Genomic DNA, 15,595 nt, shown 5'->3' with positions numbered 1-15,595 from the left:
CTTTTGAAATATGCTTAGCCCTTTGTTCAAGAATGTATTTTTCATAACAAGCCCTCTGGCAACTATCTGCCATTCTATATGCACCCCCTGAATAATCTCTTTATTGTCTGCATATTTTATCACAGAGCTACCGAGATCTTCAAAGATGCTTTAACAGGATGTATGTTTTCATAAAGTTGATTGCCTTGATATCACAATTGAAATTCTTGCTTCAAGCTGAGATTTTTTTTTTTTTTTTAAAGATGATCTTTGGTGCAGAATTAAGGCAGGAATGCCATCGTTTGGCTTTATAGGATATTTCCAATAGTAGCTACTTTAAATTGAAGAATGTTCTTAATTTACAAAGGTGTATTTGAATCTGTGAATATTGCATATATGTGAATAGTTACGTTTATGTATATGTGTGTTTGATTTGATTACATATAATATCTTTGCAGATTTTATCAGTTGTTGTGTTTTGAATTTCTGCCTCTGGAGGGAAGAGACTACTTAAAACTTTCATTGTAGTAACGGAGAGTGAGCGATCTTCATATAATTTTATTGAAATTGTTCAAAAGAGTCAGATTATTTTGGAATTTATTAATTCATAATATAGAAAAATGCATTTTCTTCCTAAATAGGTTTTTTTAAACTTATACCCCAAGTGTTATTTTGTTATTTGCATCTGTGTCGGATACTTTATCTATTAAGCAAAAAAGTTGAGTAATAAAATGAGTATTTTAGAATAACCACTTGTATGCTTCTTCACGTGTAGGAAAATGAGGACGATTATGGGACTTGTTCTGGTTCTGTACAATATACGCCCGTCTACACGCTACACAGTGAAAAGAGAAGAAACCTAGCAAGGCGTAAGCTTGCCCAGGTGAGGTTGTTTACCCTCCCATCTCCCAGATTCTAAAGTCATGCAATTCCAATCAATTCTTCAGGAAAATTTGGAACCCATTGATTTTTTTGTCATATGGTGAGAAACCCTGCGTTGCCGGTCAAGGAGGTGAGTAGGTGGCGTCCGGGCCGGTAAGAGGGGCCTGGGAGCCCAGGGTCCAGGTCCCAGTCTGTACACACGTCACTGGGTCATGTCCTCCTGGTGAGCGGAGAGAGACAGGGCAGTGTGTGTTTGCCCGGGAGCGGGGGTAGCTTATTGATGGCTTCCTTGACTACAAAAGTAAGATGAAACTCATACGTGGGGATTTGACTGCTAAAGTAATCTGTAGAAATTAGAATATGAAGTATGTCTGTCGTTTTCTAAAGTTAGATGTTTTATTTGCTATCAGTAGTTAAAGCTTCTGCTTCTATCTAATGCTACTTAAAATACTGTCCTAAAGTAGGAAAGGGTCCAGGATCATAGCTCTATGTGTCTCTGATTTTGCATCATAAGTGTGTTGCTGCTGGTTTTAAGGAAGCAAAATTTGCATACGCCAGATCATACTTTAAGTGGTCTTAGAAAACTAGCTTGTAAAAGGAATTCTCGAGTGGATTATAGTTATGAAACCGTGGAACTGGAAGCAGCTGCAAAGCTTCATTTATCACAGTCACCAAAGTTTACAGTTGAGGAAGTTGGTAGCCGAATGGTCCCATCACTCACCTGAAGTCTTGTAACTAGTTAGTGGCAGGGCTGGACGAGAGCCCACCTCCGGTGCTCAGGTAGCTCGCTGGATGTGCAGACACTCGGTGCAGGCCTTTCCTGTGTCTTTAGGAATGGGGAGAGGGCCCCGGAAGCGGTGCTAAAACCTCAGCCTTTGTAAGGAAGACCCATTCGTTCGGTTGTTCAACAGCTATTACGCGCCAGGCACATTTCTAGGTATTTTGGAAAAACATATAAAATCTCTGCTTCAGGGGGCTGTTTTTATAATATACGAAGTGCCTTCTCTATGATTTATCCATTTGTTAAGCTTACGTTTTCATACATTAGTATTGCTTAACTGCAGCGTATTGGTCATGAATGCTGGTTGCATGACCTGAATTGTTTCAATGAAATAATTATTCCACAAGGGTAGGAAACTTTTCTGGCTAGCACCATTAACTGGAAAACATTTATTAACTTGTAAATTAATGATGGATTTGCAATCAATTTCTTAATTTTTCTCCCGTCACTAGAATGTTCATTTCCTGTTTGTCCTCAAGCTTTGATATCTTAAAAACTTTTCCAGAATGTTTACTGCCTTAATATTGGATTAAGCACTTAGATTATATTTATCATGATAAATAGATTTTTATGTGAAAGAAATGTGGGAATCTTTGTTACCTGCAGGATGCTTTAAGATAAAAAGCAAACACTTAAATTGGAGAAAGCCCTGTTGTAAATGTCAGTTTTAAATTAAGAAAATTATTTTTCTCTCCTCATATTTAAATTTTTAAATCTGCCTTTTCTTTAACGTGGCACAATATTTTTATGATAATTTAATTATAAAATACATTACTGATTTCTGGTTTTGTTTGTTTTCTTCGAATTCCTAGAGACAGTTTCTGATAGAGAAAATTACATTAGGTAATAGAAAGCCTTACAGGATAATAGGTTACATTCATCACATACTTACCCTGAATCTTCATGGCTGTCATTTACTGTAATATCATTAGTGTCATTATCTGCATTCATTAGTTAGCATTTTATGGTTTTCAGGTGGACATGACATGACTTTAACAAGAATTAAAAGAAGTAGGGCTTATTCTTTTGAGAATTATTATTTTCCTACTTGGTATATAGGAATTTGTTAAACCAACATATTTAGATTTATTGTGCAGATGCTGATAATGTCTGCATAACAATCTTTGCGAGTGATAAATACCTGAGTTTCAGGCAATGTGTATACCCAGAATATGTTTCTTTGTATACATCTGTCCCATTATGTAAATAGATACATACATCTATGTATATGCATGTTAACAGCTAAATTTTTTGAGTTTATATTTCAAACCGTTTGCAACCCAGTATTTATTGTAATTTAATTTTTTGCTTTTGCTTGTATTTTTTCTATAATTGAAATTTGATAGCTTTAGATTCACATACACACTAACCAAAGAGGTAAATTTCGGGCCCTTTGGCAATTCTTTTCCTTGCTACTTTCCACCCTTACTTTTTTTCCCCATAGCTGCCAGAATGCATGTTTTCTTGCAATACTAATTTTACTTCTTTGAGCTGAAAGTTTTAGGGCTCTGAAACGATAGCCAACTTGTGGTCAGCAGCTTATTTATAAAAGCAGACCATGGTACATTCAAATTGAAATTGTCATCTAATTCCAGATCTGAACTATTTCTTTAATTTCATAGTGTTAGCAAACACATACAAATGAAATACGACAACAGCAGGGCATTTATTGTGAGGATCTAGGTGTTCCTGCATCCACGTGCATGAGTGTATATAGACCTCTGGGAGGATTGGGACTGGAGAACGGGAAAAGCAGTCGGGGGAGAGTATCGACCCCACCATCTTCTCTGTCTGTCTCACCTGGTCTGTTCTCTCTGCGTGTTTGTTCACTGTGCATTCTGTAGATTGGCTTTCTCAGCTCCTTTGTCCCTTCACTGAGCTTGCAGGCCCTGAGTTCAAACAGCTGCTAGAAATGGACCACATATACATATGGCCACTCTTTTCTTTGGATTCCTTTCCCATATAGGCCATTACAGAGTATTGAGTAGAGTTCCCTGTGCTACACAGTAGGTCCTTATTAGTTACCTATGTTACGTATAGTAGTGTGTATACGTCAATCCCACCTGAAACTAACACAACATTGTAAATCTATACTCCAAAAAAAATTTTTTAATTTAAATTTAAAGAAAAGAAAGAAATTGACCACAATTCCCAAATCCAGTTTCTGGAGGAAGAACGTAATCAGCCCACATGGATCGGGCATTAATCCTTGGCTCCGTCTACTCTAACCAGAGAGGCGGGGAGAGGACCACGTTACCGCAGACACTGGGAGGGTGGTGGGTGTGAACAGGGAAAGCAGTTCTCAGAGTAGGGGTTTTAAGGCTTGTGACAGTATCTCAAAGGATTTCTACTGTTTCTGATTGCCTTATAATGCTATTTGCCAAGAAGCCATCTTTGCAAAAGAAAAGAAAAATCTACATTTTTGAGTGGTTAGAGGCTGGATCTTTGTCCCACAAATCGGAAGCTTGGTAAATTTAAGGTCAGCCTACCCTGATGGGCTGCCGTGGCCTCCATTCTCACGGGAGAGAGGAGCCACTTACACAAACAAAAGGACCTCAGCAAAAATAAGCTTCAGATGCAACATTTGCACTTTGGGCAAAGAGATAAAGAGCAATCAGGCATAGTCCACTGCCTTTTCTTTGTGGTCTGATATTGCAGAAGCTTCCTTGGTTCACTTTTTGGAGATAATCCAATCTCATTGATTTAATCAAAATAAGATCCAGTATCCTGTGGAGCAGACAGAAAGTTGATGCTAGAACCATGTGCGTGTTGTTCTGTGATGATTCCCAAATCAGTATGTTCTCTCACTCCTATCTCTACAGGTTGTAATAATATTAGGATCTGAGCACATTAAGATTTTCAATTAAATATGGAAGCAATTCTGGGAATAGTTGGATGTGGTTAAAGAAAGAACCTAGATACCAATAAATACGTCAGAGACACTGATGTTTATTTGTTTATATTCTACCTATTTCCAAAAATAAATTGATATCTTACAAAGAGTCATAGAATAAAGAATTAAAATTCGTTTAATTTAGAGAAGAGTCACGGCAGAGAGAAAGTAAGTGTAGTAAGAAGCTAAGGCCCCATGCCGTGCTTGGCAGCCAAAATGAAAAAACACAGCTACCGTGGTCCATAATGCACAGAGATTTAGAAAGCTGTCCAGGAGATTCAGCGCCGTCTCAGGACGTGGGGCTGGCTGCACACAGTCCCGGGGATGTACCTGGCGAGGATCCCTGTGTCAGGAGAGGGAAGGTCGGTCTTCTTTATTTGGTCTCTCCCATGCAGTCTCATGATGTGAAGCGCTCAGGCTCATCAGAACCTTCCTCAGAGGCCCCTCGGCTTCCTCACTGTGGCCTCAGCTTTCACGTGAGTGTTGAACCGCTTAAAAAGATGCAAAGGTTATGAGCAGGAATAAGCCTAGAATACACTCTTCCCTTCGTTCTATAGCGTCTCTCTCGTGTCAGTACTGGCTTCTCCGGAAGGAACCATGTCCTGGGCCGCGTCTTATATTTGATTGTTCACGTGACCAGGTTCTCTTAAAAGACTTGCTGGGTGGTAAATTCAGTTACCTGAAGGCAAGATTCTGTAGATACCTATGGGATTTGGTGATCCAGATAATTTTGATGTTCTTACTACTATTTTCTAAACCTCAATCGTTATAGAGTTGAGATAACATTAAAGTGCACTGGAGCAGCCTTGGAAAACACAAGGAAAAGAGACAGCTCCTTGATTAACAGGCTGTCTGTGTGTGTTTGTACGTACTACAGGGTTAATTTAAAACTCCCAACAATCCAAGCAGAGTGGGAACTATTACCCCCATTTTTCAGGTTTAGAAACGGGGGAACAGAGGGATTAAGAAATGTGTCCAAAGTTCTACAGTAATAAATAGCAGAGTAGGGATTGAAAAGCAGACAGACGGACTGATTCCGGAACGTAAGTCCCTGGCCACTGCTCTCATGCTTTGCATTGAGACGGGTGCTCTTGGAGGAGGGGCTGTTGGAGACAGGGGTATGGACTTTACAGCCAGAGAGTCTTGACTTTGAGGAGGCTGCTGGCATCTAGCATGAAGCCAAACACACCATCTCTAAGCCTTAATTTCTACATTTGTGAAACGGTGGGAACAGTACATGTCATCTTCCGAGGATGCTGTAGGCATTATAGATCATGTATGTAAAACACCTGCCACACAGTGGGCACTAAGTAGTTGGCCGCTGTCCATTTATACATAAACACATATCTTGAGCTTCAGGTCTTTTACAGCAGTGGCATCATCTGACCTTCTTCTCTGTTCTCTCTTTCCAGAGTCACTAACAATCCTGTAGCCACTGAAGCACTGGGGACCCTAAAATTATCTGTCTTCATTCTAAGTAGGGATACCTTTAGATCTCAGTTTATGATTTGGAAAGAAATATACAACTTTTTGTTTTTAACCAAGAAATCTCTTGGTTTATAAGACCTTAAGTATGCCATTTTATTGTCAGATTATCTAAATAAAGAATGTGGACTTGACTCATCCCATTCCTAACCTGTTTGCTTATCCATTTGAAAAGTCAATTTTGGCTATATAAAAAGAACTTTACATTTCCAGTTTTCCAACTAGACTTGTGTAAATGAAACACTTTATCTTCATCCATTTTTCGAAAGAGAAAAATGAGACTTTGGTAATTTAAATTCCAAGAGTGTATTTTAAAGTAAAAAAAAAATAAAATTTTATAATCTGGGTACTTTAGAAAAGAACAAAAATTAAAATGTGTGGTGTTTTAAGCTTCCATTACTTAGCTTATTTTTGAAATGGATTGTGAATCTATATCTACTCGCAACAAATGGTAATTTGTGTATTGGTCTGCTAATTAGTATGGTTATTCCCCGTTTTGTTGACGAGGCTTAAATAAATGTCAGGGGTATAGCCATGAAGATCTTCCAATTAGGCTTCACATTTGTAAAGCCCAACCCTTTTCCCTTTTGTGTGGAGATGACAGTTCCAGCAGCAGTCCCAGCCTAACAGGACTCCAGGGAAAGGTTCCTCCTCTGGTTTTATTGAAAATAGGGCCAGTCGGGTCCAGGGAGAATACCGCCACTGGCCATGGTGCAGAACCGTTTTCATCTTGACTACATACTTACCTTCTTTCATCCATTTTATTTTAGAACAAAACACTGTAGACTCAGTGAGCAATGTCTAGACTAAGTCTGTCATTCAAAATTATGTTTTAAAATATTTGCTTGTAAAAATTTATTGAAACTTTCTAAGAATGAGAAATAACTTTAAATAATATGCAAAATTTATATGAACCTAAGACACTGCTCCATATTTAATAATAGCCTTTCTTAACTTACTCTGGTAATCGTAATGTGTGCTGTCTGTGTGTCTGTGTTTCTCACAGGCTCACACACACACAACTAGACCAGTGAATGGCGAGCAAGAGGGTCGCTGTATTACAAGTCAACCTTAACAGATGCATGGCCCTAAGCAAGCAAAACCACCGCAGCAAAATCGAGTGAAAGTGGAGGATTGAAGCTTTTTGTTGTTAAGCCCCATTAAAACCCTGGCACACGTACCACTCTTAACTATTGCATGTCTGGGACGAGTAGCAATCCACTCAGGTTTATTTTCAACCTGTCTAATTAATTATGGAAAAGCTGCATGAGAAAATATGAATGGAAGGTTATTTTTGCATTTGTACTATAATATAAAGTGTGTGACTGCTGACAAACACTGTCACTTGGAATGTAGTCAAGACTTTAACCCAAATACAGTGTTTACAAATAGAAATAGGCTCAATAGCCATAATGCCTCCTAATAAGATGAGGTACTATTAAACTAGTGGCCATTTATTCTGTTTTTCAAATTACATTCACATATAGACTAATAGTCCGAGATATGAATAGTTCTTTAGAGTGAAGAAATAAGGACAAAGTTTATGCCATAAAATATGATATATGTGATTTTTCCATTTTTTACCCATAGTACAAGGTGATAATGTACACTTCAAATGAAACTGCTATCATTTTGAGTCCTTATGTATTTATTGGTTTATAAATCATCCTAATGGATTTGGAATATAGCACAGCGTCAATGAACTCATTTTATAATTGATGAGTAATGTAATTTCATCTTTAAAAAATGTGCTTAGAAGTTGTATATGCCTTTTTTGGCATGTGACTTGCAGGTTAGGCATTTGAAAGCCACATTTCAGTTGAATGGGAACTTAAATCCCAGTATGTAAGCATGTTTTAAATATGAGATGTGAGATGGCTTACATTTTACACAGAATAAATCTCATATTTTAAAATACTGCCAGTGAAATTGTTCCTGTGAAATTTACCAGAAAAGATAAACATTTAGATTCTCTAAATTGCTTAGTTCCTAAGCATTGTAAGTGATGGGATATTCACACCTAGTAGGGTGTGGTTTATAGTATTGTGTTTATGACACACTTTTCTTCATTGGAATTCAGTGGAATCTGGGAATAAAATGAATGTAATTAAGGACAGTGTTTCTCAGGCGACAGAATAGACTTCAGAAAATGACATACTTGTTGGGGTCTTTGAAAAATATAGTCCATTGAATAGCTTTGCTTTATTGGTCAAGAAAGAAATGGCATCGTCATTGGTTTACAGAGGGAAGTAGCCACTTGCTGCTTCTGACCAAGAAAAAAACTGACTGTAAACCACAATGAGAAAAATAATTGTGACCTCGGGGGGAAGGGGGAGAGATGAGTTTATGAAGGAGGAGAGCCAGATACTTGGAAAAAAAAAACATAATATAATATAAATCTTACAAAATAATAAAAATAAGTTTAACCAAATCATGGTAAGCCAAAAAAACCCAAAACAAAACAAAAAGAGAAACCCTAGTTTTTTATTTTTAGCATTCTGTTTACTTTGGTTCAGTATTGAGAATTCTGTTATTATGATTAAGCTAAAGTGCTGAATTAAAGTGATCAGAAAGTATAAGTATTAAAGTATGAGAGTTTCAAATGATAAAATGTTTTTAAAAATAATTTAAGTAAGTGTGTTTCTATTAAAAGATGCCGTATGGAAATATGTTAATATAAATGTTTCAGACATTACAGGAAACGTCTAAAAATCTTATATGTTCTGGTATAATGTTATAAGTAATAATCCTAGTTATTACTTTAAAATGTATATCTCAGAAATAACTAATTTTCTCGTCAACTGCATTATTATGAACTTTCATCAAATCTTTAACCATGGTCATTTTTAAGTCTTTTGTCATTTACAGACAGTTCTGGGTGTACTCTGATGATTTTGCAAATATGTTCCTATAAAAGAGTTTCATCTTCAAGAAATTCATGGAAAAGACTCTGACAAGTACAGGTTTCTGGTAACTGACTGTACTGCTGAACTGAATGAATAAGCATTTTCAGAACTCTAATGAAAAACTGATGAACTCATAAAAGTGCTAACAAAAGATCAAGATGAAAAAAAAAGAAATTAATTACATGGGACTGAGTGAACTGATGAGGATGAGTATAATTTTTGTGACTTTCTGTCTGAATTAAAAAAAAAAAAATCCCACAAGGACTCAGAGGAAAAGAATATACAAATCAATTTTCACTGCAAAGTAAAGGAGCTGTTACAGTGGAGGATTACTGGACTGAATGTCAATATTATGACATAGTATAAAAAAAAAAAATAAAAAAAAAATAAAAATAAAAAAAATAAAAAAAAAAAAATAATAAAAAAAAAAAAGATGCCCACAGAAAGTACTGCCTAAATGAAAACACGGTTTAGCAGTCTTTGTCCAAAAGCCACTCTTTCATATAGCGTCTATTTAGTCTAACTTATACTAATGCCACTAATTTATAGAATTGATCCTTTCAGTCCAATTTGAAAGTATGTGTACCATGTTGTTTTAAAGGAAGTTATTTTTCTCTGTTGTTTCTGTTGAAATAATATTAATTTCCAACATGTCAAATTTGATTATTGTTACATCTGTGCCCCGCCAGCCCTCCTCCCCAACACCCCAGTTATGGATGACAAGGGTGCCCTCTAGTGACCATTAGGTAATATTTTCTTTCCTTGAAAGAATGGTTACGCAAGACAAAATTTATAATTATAAAATTTGCCTTTCTCTTTTAGAAACACAATAGAATACATATTTGAGAAATTTATATTGTCATAAAATTGTTCAAGAACACTGTTCTTTCAAAGAGATAATTCAAAACCAACTCCTTCTTTCAGCAACTGGCCGGGACTTCATTTTTAAAATGAACAATACCTAGTGTATGATAAAGACTTATGTGAACATGTTCCCTATATTCTATGAGATGTTTTGGGGTTGAAATGTACCTTTTTAATGTTATAATTTTACTCTTCAGATTTATTGCCACAAATGGCTATGTCATTTATCACAGTCTTGAAACAAAAACAAAGGTACTTAAATTTTCCATTTAGTAAATATATTGAGTATTACCATTTTAGACTTCACATCGGTAATTACATCACTAAGATCTTTCTGTTCCGTTTAACTTTGTGAGAGTTTTTTCTCGTTACATCTTTATTTTAAGGGCTTTTGCTGAAAGTAACAACAGCTCTCTATTCCAAAAGTCCCCAAGTTTTCTAGACAAATTCTTATTTTCTCCCAGGCATCCTGGCATACAGAAATGATGATTTTCTTCCTGTTCTGTGTATAAGAACTGCTTTTAAGTTTGGTCAGAGGTTAGCGTTAGCGTTGATGAAAGGAAAGGCCCGTCTTGTCCTTGTAGGTGTTCCTGCTGCTGCTGTGTGTGCGTGTCCCCGAGAGAGAGAAATTGCCAGGAGCGTCAAGAGATGTGTAACTAGAGAGTATTTTATAGAACCTTATTATCACTTGAACCGGATTTATGTCTGTTACCCGTGATTATATTTCCTGGTATAGAACATAAAGTAGTAGCATGATGCGTAAATATCTTAACAGGTTACAAAATGGGACGACTTTGTGTGCAGCCTTCTCTGGAACTTCTTCATGGTTTTTCTGACACTTGAGTCTAATAATGGTCAGGTTAGCTAACACACATCCCTCACCCCCCATAATTACCACTTACTTACTACAGCGAGAACACTGAAGACTTACTCTCCCTCTTAGCAAATTAGCAACTCTCAAGTATACAGCGCAGTGCTGTTAACTGTAGTCACCATTCTGCACATTAGGTCCCTGAACTTATTCGTCTTGTAAGGGCAAGTTTGTACCCTTTGACCAGTGTCTCCTCATTTCCCTCACCCCCCAGCCCCTGGCAACCACCAGTCTACTTTCTGTTTCTCTGAGTTTAGCTTTTTTTAGGTTCCACATGTAAATGAGATCATACACTATTTGTGTTTTTCTCTCTGGCTTATTTCACTTAGCCTAATACCCTCCAGCTTCATTCATGTTGTCGCAAATGGCAGGATTTCTTTCTTTCTGTGGCTGAATGGTATTCCTCTGTATAAACATACACCACGTTTTCTTTATCCATTCCTGGACACAGGCTGTTTACATATCTTGGCTGTTGTGAAAAGTGCTGCAGTGATCGTGGGCTGCAGATAGCTCTACGAGACAGTGATTTCATTTCCTTCTGATAATTTCCCAGAAGTGGAATTACTGATCATATGGTAGTTCTATTTTTAGTGTTTTGAGGAACCTCCATACTGTTTTCCAGAGTAGCTGCACCAATTTACATTCCCACCAACAGTGCACAAAGGCTCATTTTCTCCACACCCTCTCCAGTATTCGTTCCCTCTTGTCTTTTTGATGATGGCCATTCTAACAGGTGTGAGGTGTTATCTCATTGTGGTTGTGATTGGCATTTTCCTGATGATTGGTGATGTTGAGCACCTTTTCAGTGTACTTGATGGTCATTTGTATGTCTTTGGAAAAGTGTCTGTTCAAGTCATTTGCCCACTTTTTAATCAGATAATTATTATTTTTGCTATTGTATGAGTTTCTTATATATTCTGTATATTAACCCCCATCCAATATATGATTTGCAAATATTTTCTTCCATCCCATGAGAATGGGAGAAATTTTCATTTTGTTGATAATTTCTTTTGCTATGCAGAAGCTTTTTAGTTTGATGTAGCCCCATTTGTTGATTTTTGCTTTTGTTGCTTGTGCTTTTGGTGTCATATCCGAAAAGTCATTATCAAGACTGATGACAGGGAGCTTTTTCCCTATGTTTTCTAACATTCTATGAGTTTTACAGTTTCAGGTCTTAAATTTAAGTCCTTAACCCACTTTGAGTTAACTTTTATGAGTGACGTAAGGTTAAATTCATGCAATTTCATTCTTTTGCAGGTGAATATCCAGTTTTCCAGCATCATTTATTGAATAGACTACCCTTTCACCATTGCGTATTCTTGACTCCCTTGTCAAATCTTACTAGACCATAAGTGCATGGGTTTATTTCTGGGCTCGTGATTCTGTTCCATTGATCTATGTATATTTCATACCAATAACATACTGTTTTGATTACGATTGCTGTGTAATATAGTTTGAAACCAGGAAGTTCAGCTTTGCTCTTTCCAAGACTGATTTGGTTATTTGGGGTCTTCTGTGGTTCAAATACAAATACAAATAAAATACAAATTTTAGGATTCTTTTTCCTATTTCTATGAAAAATGCTGTTGGAATTTTCATAGTAATTGCATTGCATCTGTAGCTGGCTTTGGGTCATATGGACATTTTAACAATATTAACTCTTCGTGTCCAGGAACACAGAATATCTTTCCATTTATTTGTGTCTTCTTCAGTTTCTTTCATCAGTGTCTTAAAAGTTTTTGTTGTATAGATCATTCACTTCCTTGGTTAAGTTTATTTCTAAGTACTTTATTGTTTTTGATGCTGTTGTAAATGGGATTGTCTTTCTTTCTTTTTCAGATAGTTAGATCACTGTTAGTGTATAGGAATGCCAGTTTAAATAATTTTTATTGACCTGTTTTAAATGGCTGATGAGCCCATCAAAAGAATTCTTTATCTTTTATATCATGTTTTTATTTACAATTCTGTCATTCAACTTGACTCTTTTATAGATTCCATCTCTCTGCTGTCATCCCATCTGTTTATGCATATTCTCCTTCTTTTTATTTTGTTCTTACTTTTCATGTCTGGTAGTTCTTGGGTGATGGACCCCATGTGTAAAAAAGCAGAAGAGAGTAAGTTAAATAGTACTTACACCCAGAAATGGTGTGAGGCCGTTAGTACAAGAGGCTGAGTTCATCATGTGTTGGACTGGTTGGGATTTTGTTGTTGACATCATTACCTGCAGTGGCTGCTGTTATTGTAAGTGTGTGTAGACGGCAGTACTTCTGGAGGTACCGGAAGGTTTTTCTCAGTGTTCTGCCTTCACCCTCAGCTGTCGGCAGTCCCTCTACATAGCGGGTCTCTCTCCGTGTTTGCAGCCGTCCCTCAGCAGTTAATTTCTGTTGCTAGTTACGTGGTCCTAGCCTTACGGGTTTTCTGTGCTCTGGTCTAGCTTTGGTCTTCATAGGCCATGTACCCCTGTGGCTCAGGTGTGGGACCTTCTCAGCATCCCTCCCTTCCTGCTCGTGGTGGATAAACTTCCCTTTACCTGTGATTGTTTTGGGGCAGTTTGCAGGCCGCCTGCCCCTCCCTAGTGGTGGTAGACTTATGCTTGGTATCCGTGTAGAATCCTGTGCCTATCAGGGCCTCTGGCTCCTCCCTGGGGTGTACAGTTTGTACTTCTACACCTGCCCCCGTGGTCTTGGGGTTGAGTTTGCTGACGTCTGCCAGCAGCTCAGGCTCTTGCTGTATGTAAATGAATGATCTTCAGGAGTCAGTGGGCTTCGTGCCTGTCTCCTGCAGGCCTGCACCCCCAAGGGAGCGCTTTCAGACTCCTGTCTGTCCCCAGTCCTTCTCTGCAGCACCAGGTGGTAGAGTTGCCTGATCTGGCAAATGAAATTATAGGATTTTACCTGTGGAGAAGGGCTTGCGAGTGCAAACACCCCTGTCGCTGAGTCTACCAGCTCTTCCAGACCGGCCTGTTAGTCCACACGTGGTCTTGGTTGCATTTCAGCACATGTCTCCTTCCCTGTTTATCTTCCAGCTGCTCCTCTTCTGTGTGTGTGCTTTGCCAGGGATGAAATAGATCCTGTCTCCAGTCTCTCTTTGGAGGGGCTTCTAACTCCATGGGATTCATTTTACTTGGTTGCCTTACAACTCAGCATTCTGATAGGTTCAAGAAAAAAATATATTTTTCTTTAAGACCATCCAGATGTTTGTCATCGTTAGGATGGGAATCAACATTCTTTTGCTGCTTTTTGCATTCAAAATGGAAGTGGATTTTAAAGCAAAATGAATTAAAAGATATGATTCTTGGCCTCGAGGACTTGGTAAGACAGGAATGTACTCACAGAACACTGCTTTCATAAGAGAGTACGTATCAGGTGACAGCCGAGTGATGGAGAATGAAGTGGCTAAAGCTGGCAGAGAAGGGGCCGTGGCTGTAGGAGGGGAGACTGGTTAAGTGGTCACGGGTGTGTCTGGACCACTTCAGAATCTTCCCGCCGAAACTAGTCTCACGTGACACTCACCTGCTCAGAAACGGAATTCTGACGCTTCTATTCAAGCTTATTTCCTTGGCCTGGTAATAGAAGCCCTTCATAACCTGAATTCATCCGACTTCACCAAACACGTATCTTGTTAATCCTTCCAGTTTAACTTTCTTGCTCTGACAGAAATATCTTTGGAAGAGTGTCTTAATCTCTTGTCTCTTCACCTACCCAGACAGTAGTACTCTTGATCATTCTGTAACTACCACCTGTTTTAAAAATGAGCTTAAGACTTGCCATTTTAAGAAGGTCTTTCTTGGGTTAATTCTCAGATATTTATTTCTTCTGAGTCTCTGAGGACTGACTTATCTAGTGTAATTATAATGAAGAGTTCCGTTCAGCAAGATAGACACCTGGGTTGCAGTCTCGGCTCTGTCACTAACTGTCTAATCTTGCCCAGGATACTTTACTTCATTAAGCTTTGGTTCCCTAATATGTAAAACAGGGAAAATGCTCACCAAAGTGTGTGGTAAAGTAGATATTTAAAGTATGATCTATAAAACACCTAATACACTGAAGCAAGTAAGTCACGGGTAAGGCGCTTTGTGCTTCAGTTACCGCCTATAAAAATGATAACACACGTTTTTAAACCTCTTTTCAAATTGCAGACTGCCATGTATTTTTAAGGTATTGGCATTATAATTCTGTATAGTAGCTTTCTTGATAATTTATTCCCATATTATTTCACGTAGATATTTTTTGCCTTATGCTGCAAAGCGCATAGGCCCAGGGAGTTGTTGTAGACTTTGGAAAAGCCAGGTAACGCTCTGGACCTCAGTCACTTCAACTCTAAAATGGGGACAGTAGCACAGAGAGTACCCCCTTTCAAAAAATTCATATATTATAAGCATCTCAATTTTATGAAGTCTAAAAACTTGTATTTTCCCATTCATCTGCCTGTATCCCTTATCTTTCCCTGGCCCCTTAACCCCAACTATGAATTTCACCTTACCCAGGATTTTGCCCTCGTGTTAGGTTTGTCTGCCATCTAGTGACAAAAATGGTAACTGCAGGATAGCAGGCTCCTTGTGCATCCGGGGAGGATCCTCTCCATTCTACCCTCTGATATGCTTCGGGGAAACCATTGTAGTGAAAAGAAAGGAAGCACTTATCTTGCTTGTTGTAGCTAAACCAGACTCATTTCTTGCTGCCTCATTGGACGTGGGGTTTGATGGTATTGTGACCTGGACCCCCTGCCTCTGTCACACTCCTCGTGGGTCCTCTCTTCCTTCTGGTCTTTTCCAGTCCGTTCTCTTTGCTTCACTCATTGTCTCACTTCTCTAATACAATATCTTGTCTAATAAATTTCATTCCACACTGATAGCTTTTTTGCATTAGTTTAGTATTTTTCACATTCTTAGTAAGCATCCCTTGCTATACAAGTGCTTATTACTTCCAAAATAT

At 38.0% G+C, this 15,595-nt stretch overlaps 1 protein-coding gene across 4 annotated transcripts in view; it reads left to right on the top strand.

The window, feature by feature from the left end:
* The window catches only part of DENND1B (DENN domain containing 1B), a 258,142-nt gene that overhangs the window by 215,617 nt on the left and 26,930 nt on the right, over window positions 1-15,595 (top strand). For all 4 annotated transcript variants that reach the window (XM_057549265.1, XM_057549273.1, XM_057549259.1 and 1 more), the window contains one exon: window positions 755-862. In XM_057549265.1, coding sequence (XP_057405248.1) covers window positions 755-862 — 108 coding nt within the window. The remainder of the gene's footprint in view (window positions 1-754; window positions 863-15,595) is intronic.

Source organism: Balaenoptera acutorostrata, chromosome 1 (assembly GCF_949987535.1).
Source record: "Balaenoptera acutorostrata chromosome 1, mBalAcu1.1, whole genome shotgun sequence".
In the NCBI taxonomy this organism is placed as follows: Eukaryota; Metazoa; Chordata; class Mammalia; order Artiodactyla; family Balaenopteridae; genus Balaenoptera; species Balaenoptera acutorostrata.
The sequence above is the reverse complement of the archived record's forward strand: the minus strand, read 5'-3'. Positions and strand labels throughout refer to the sequence as shown.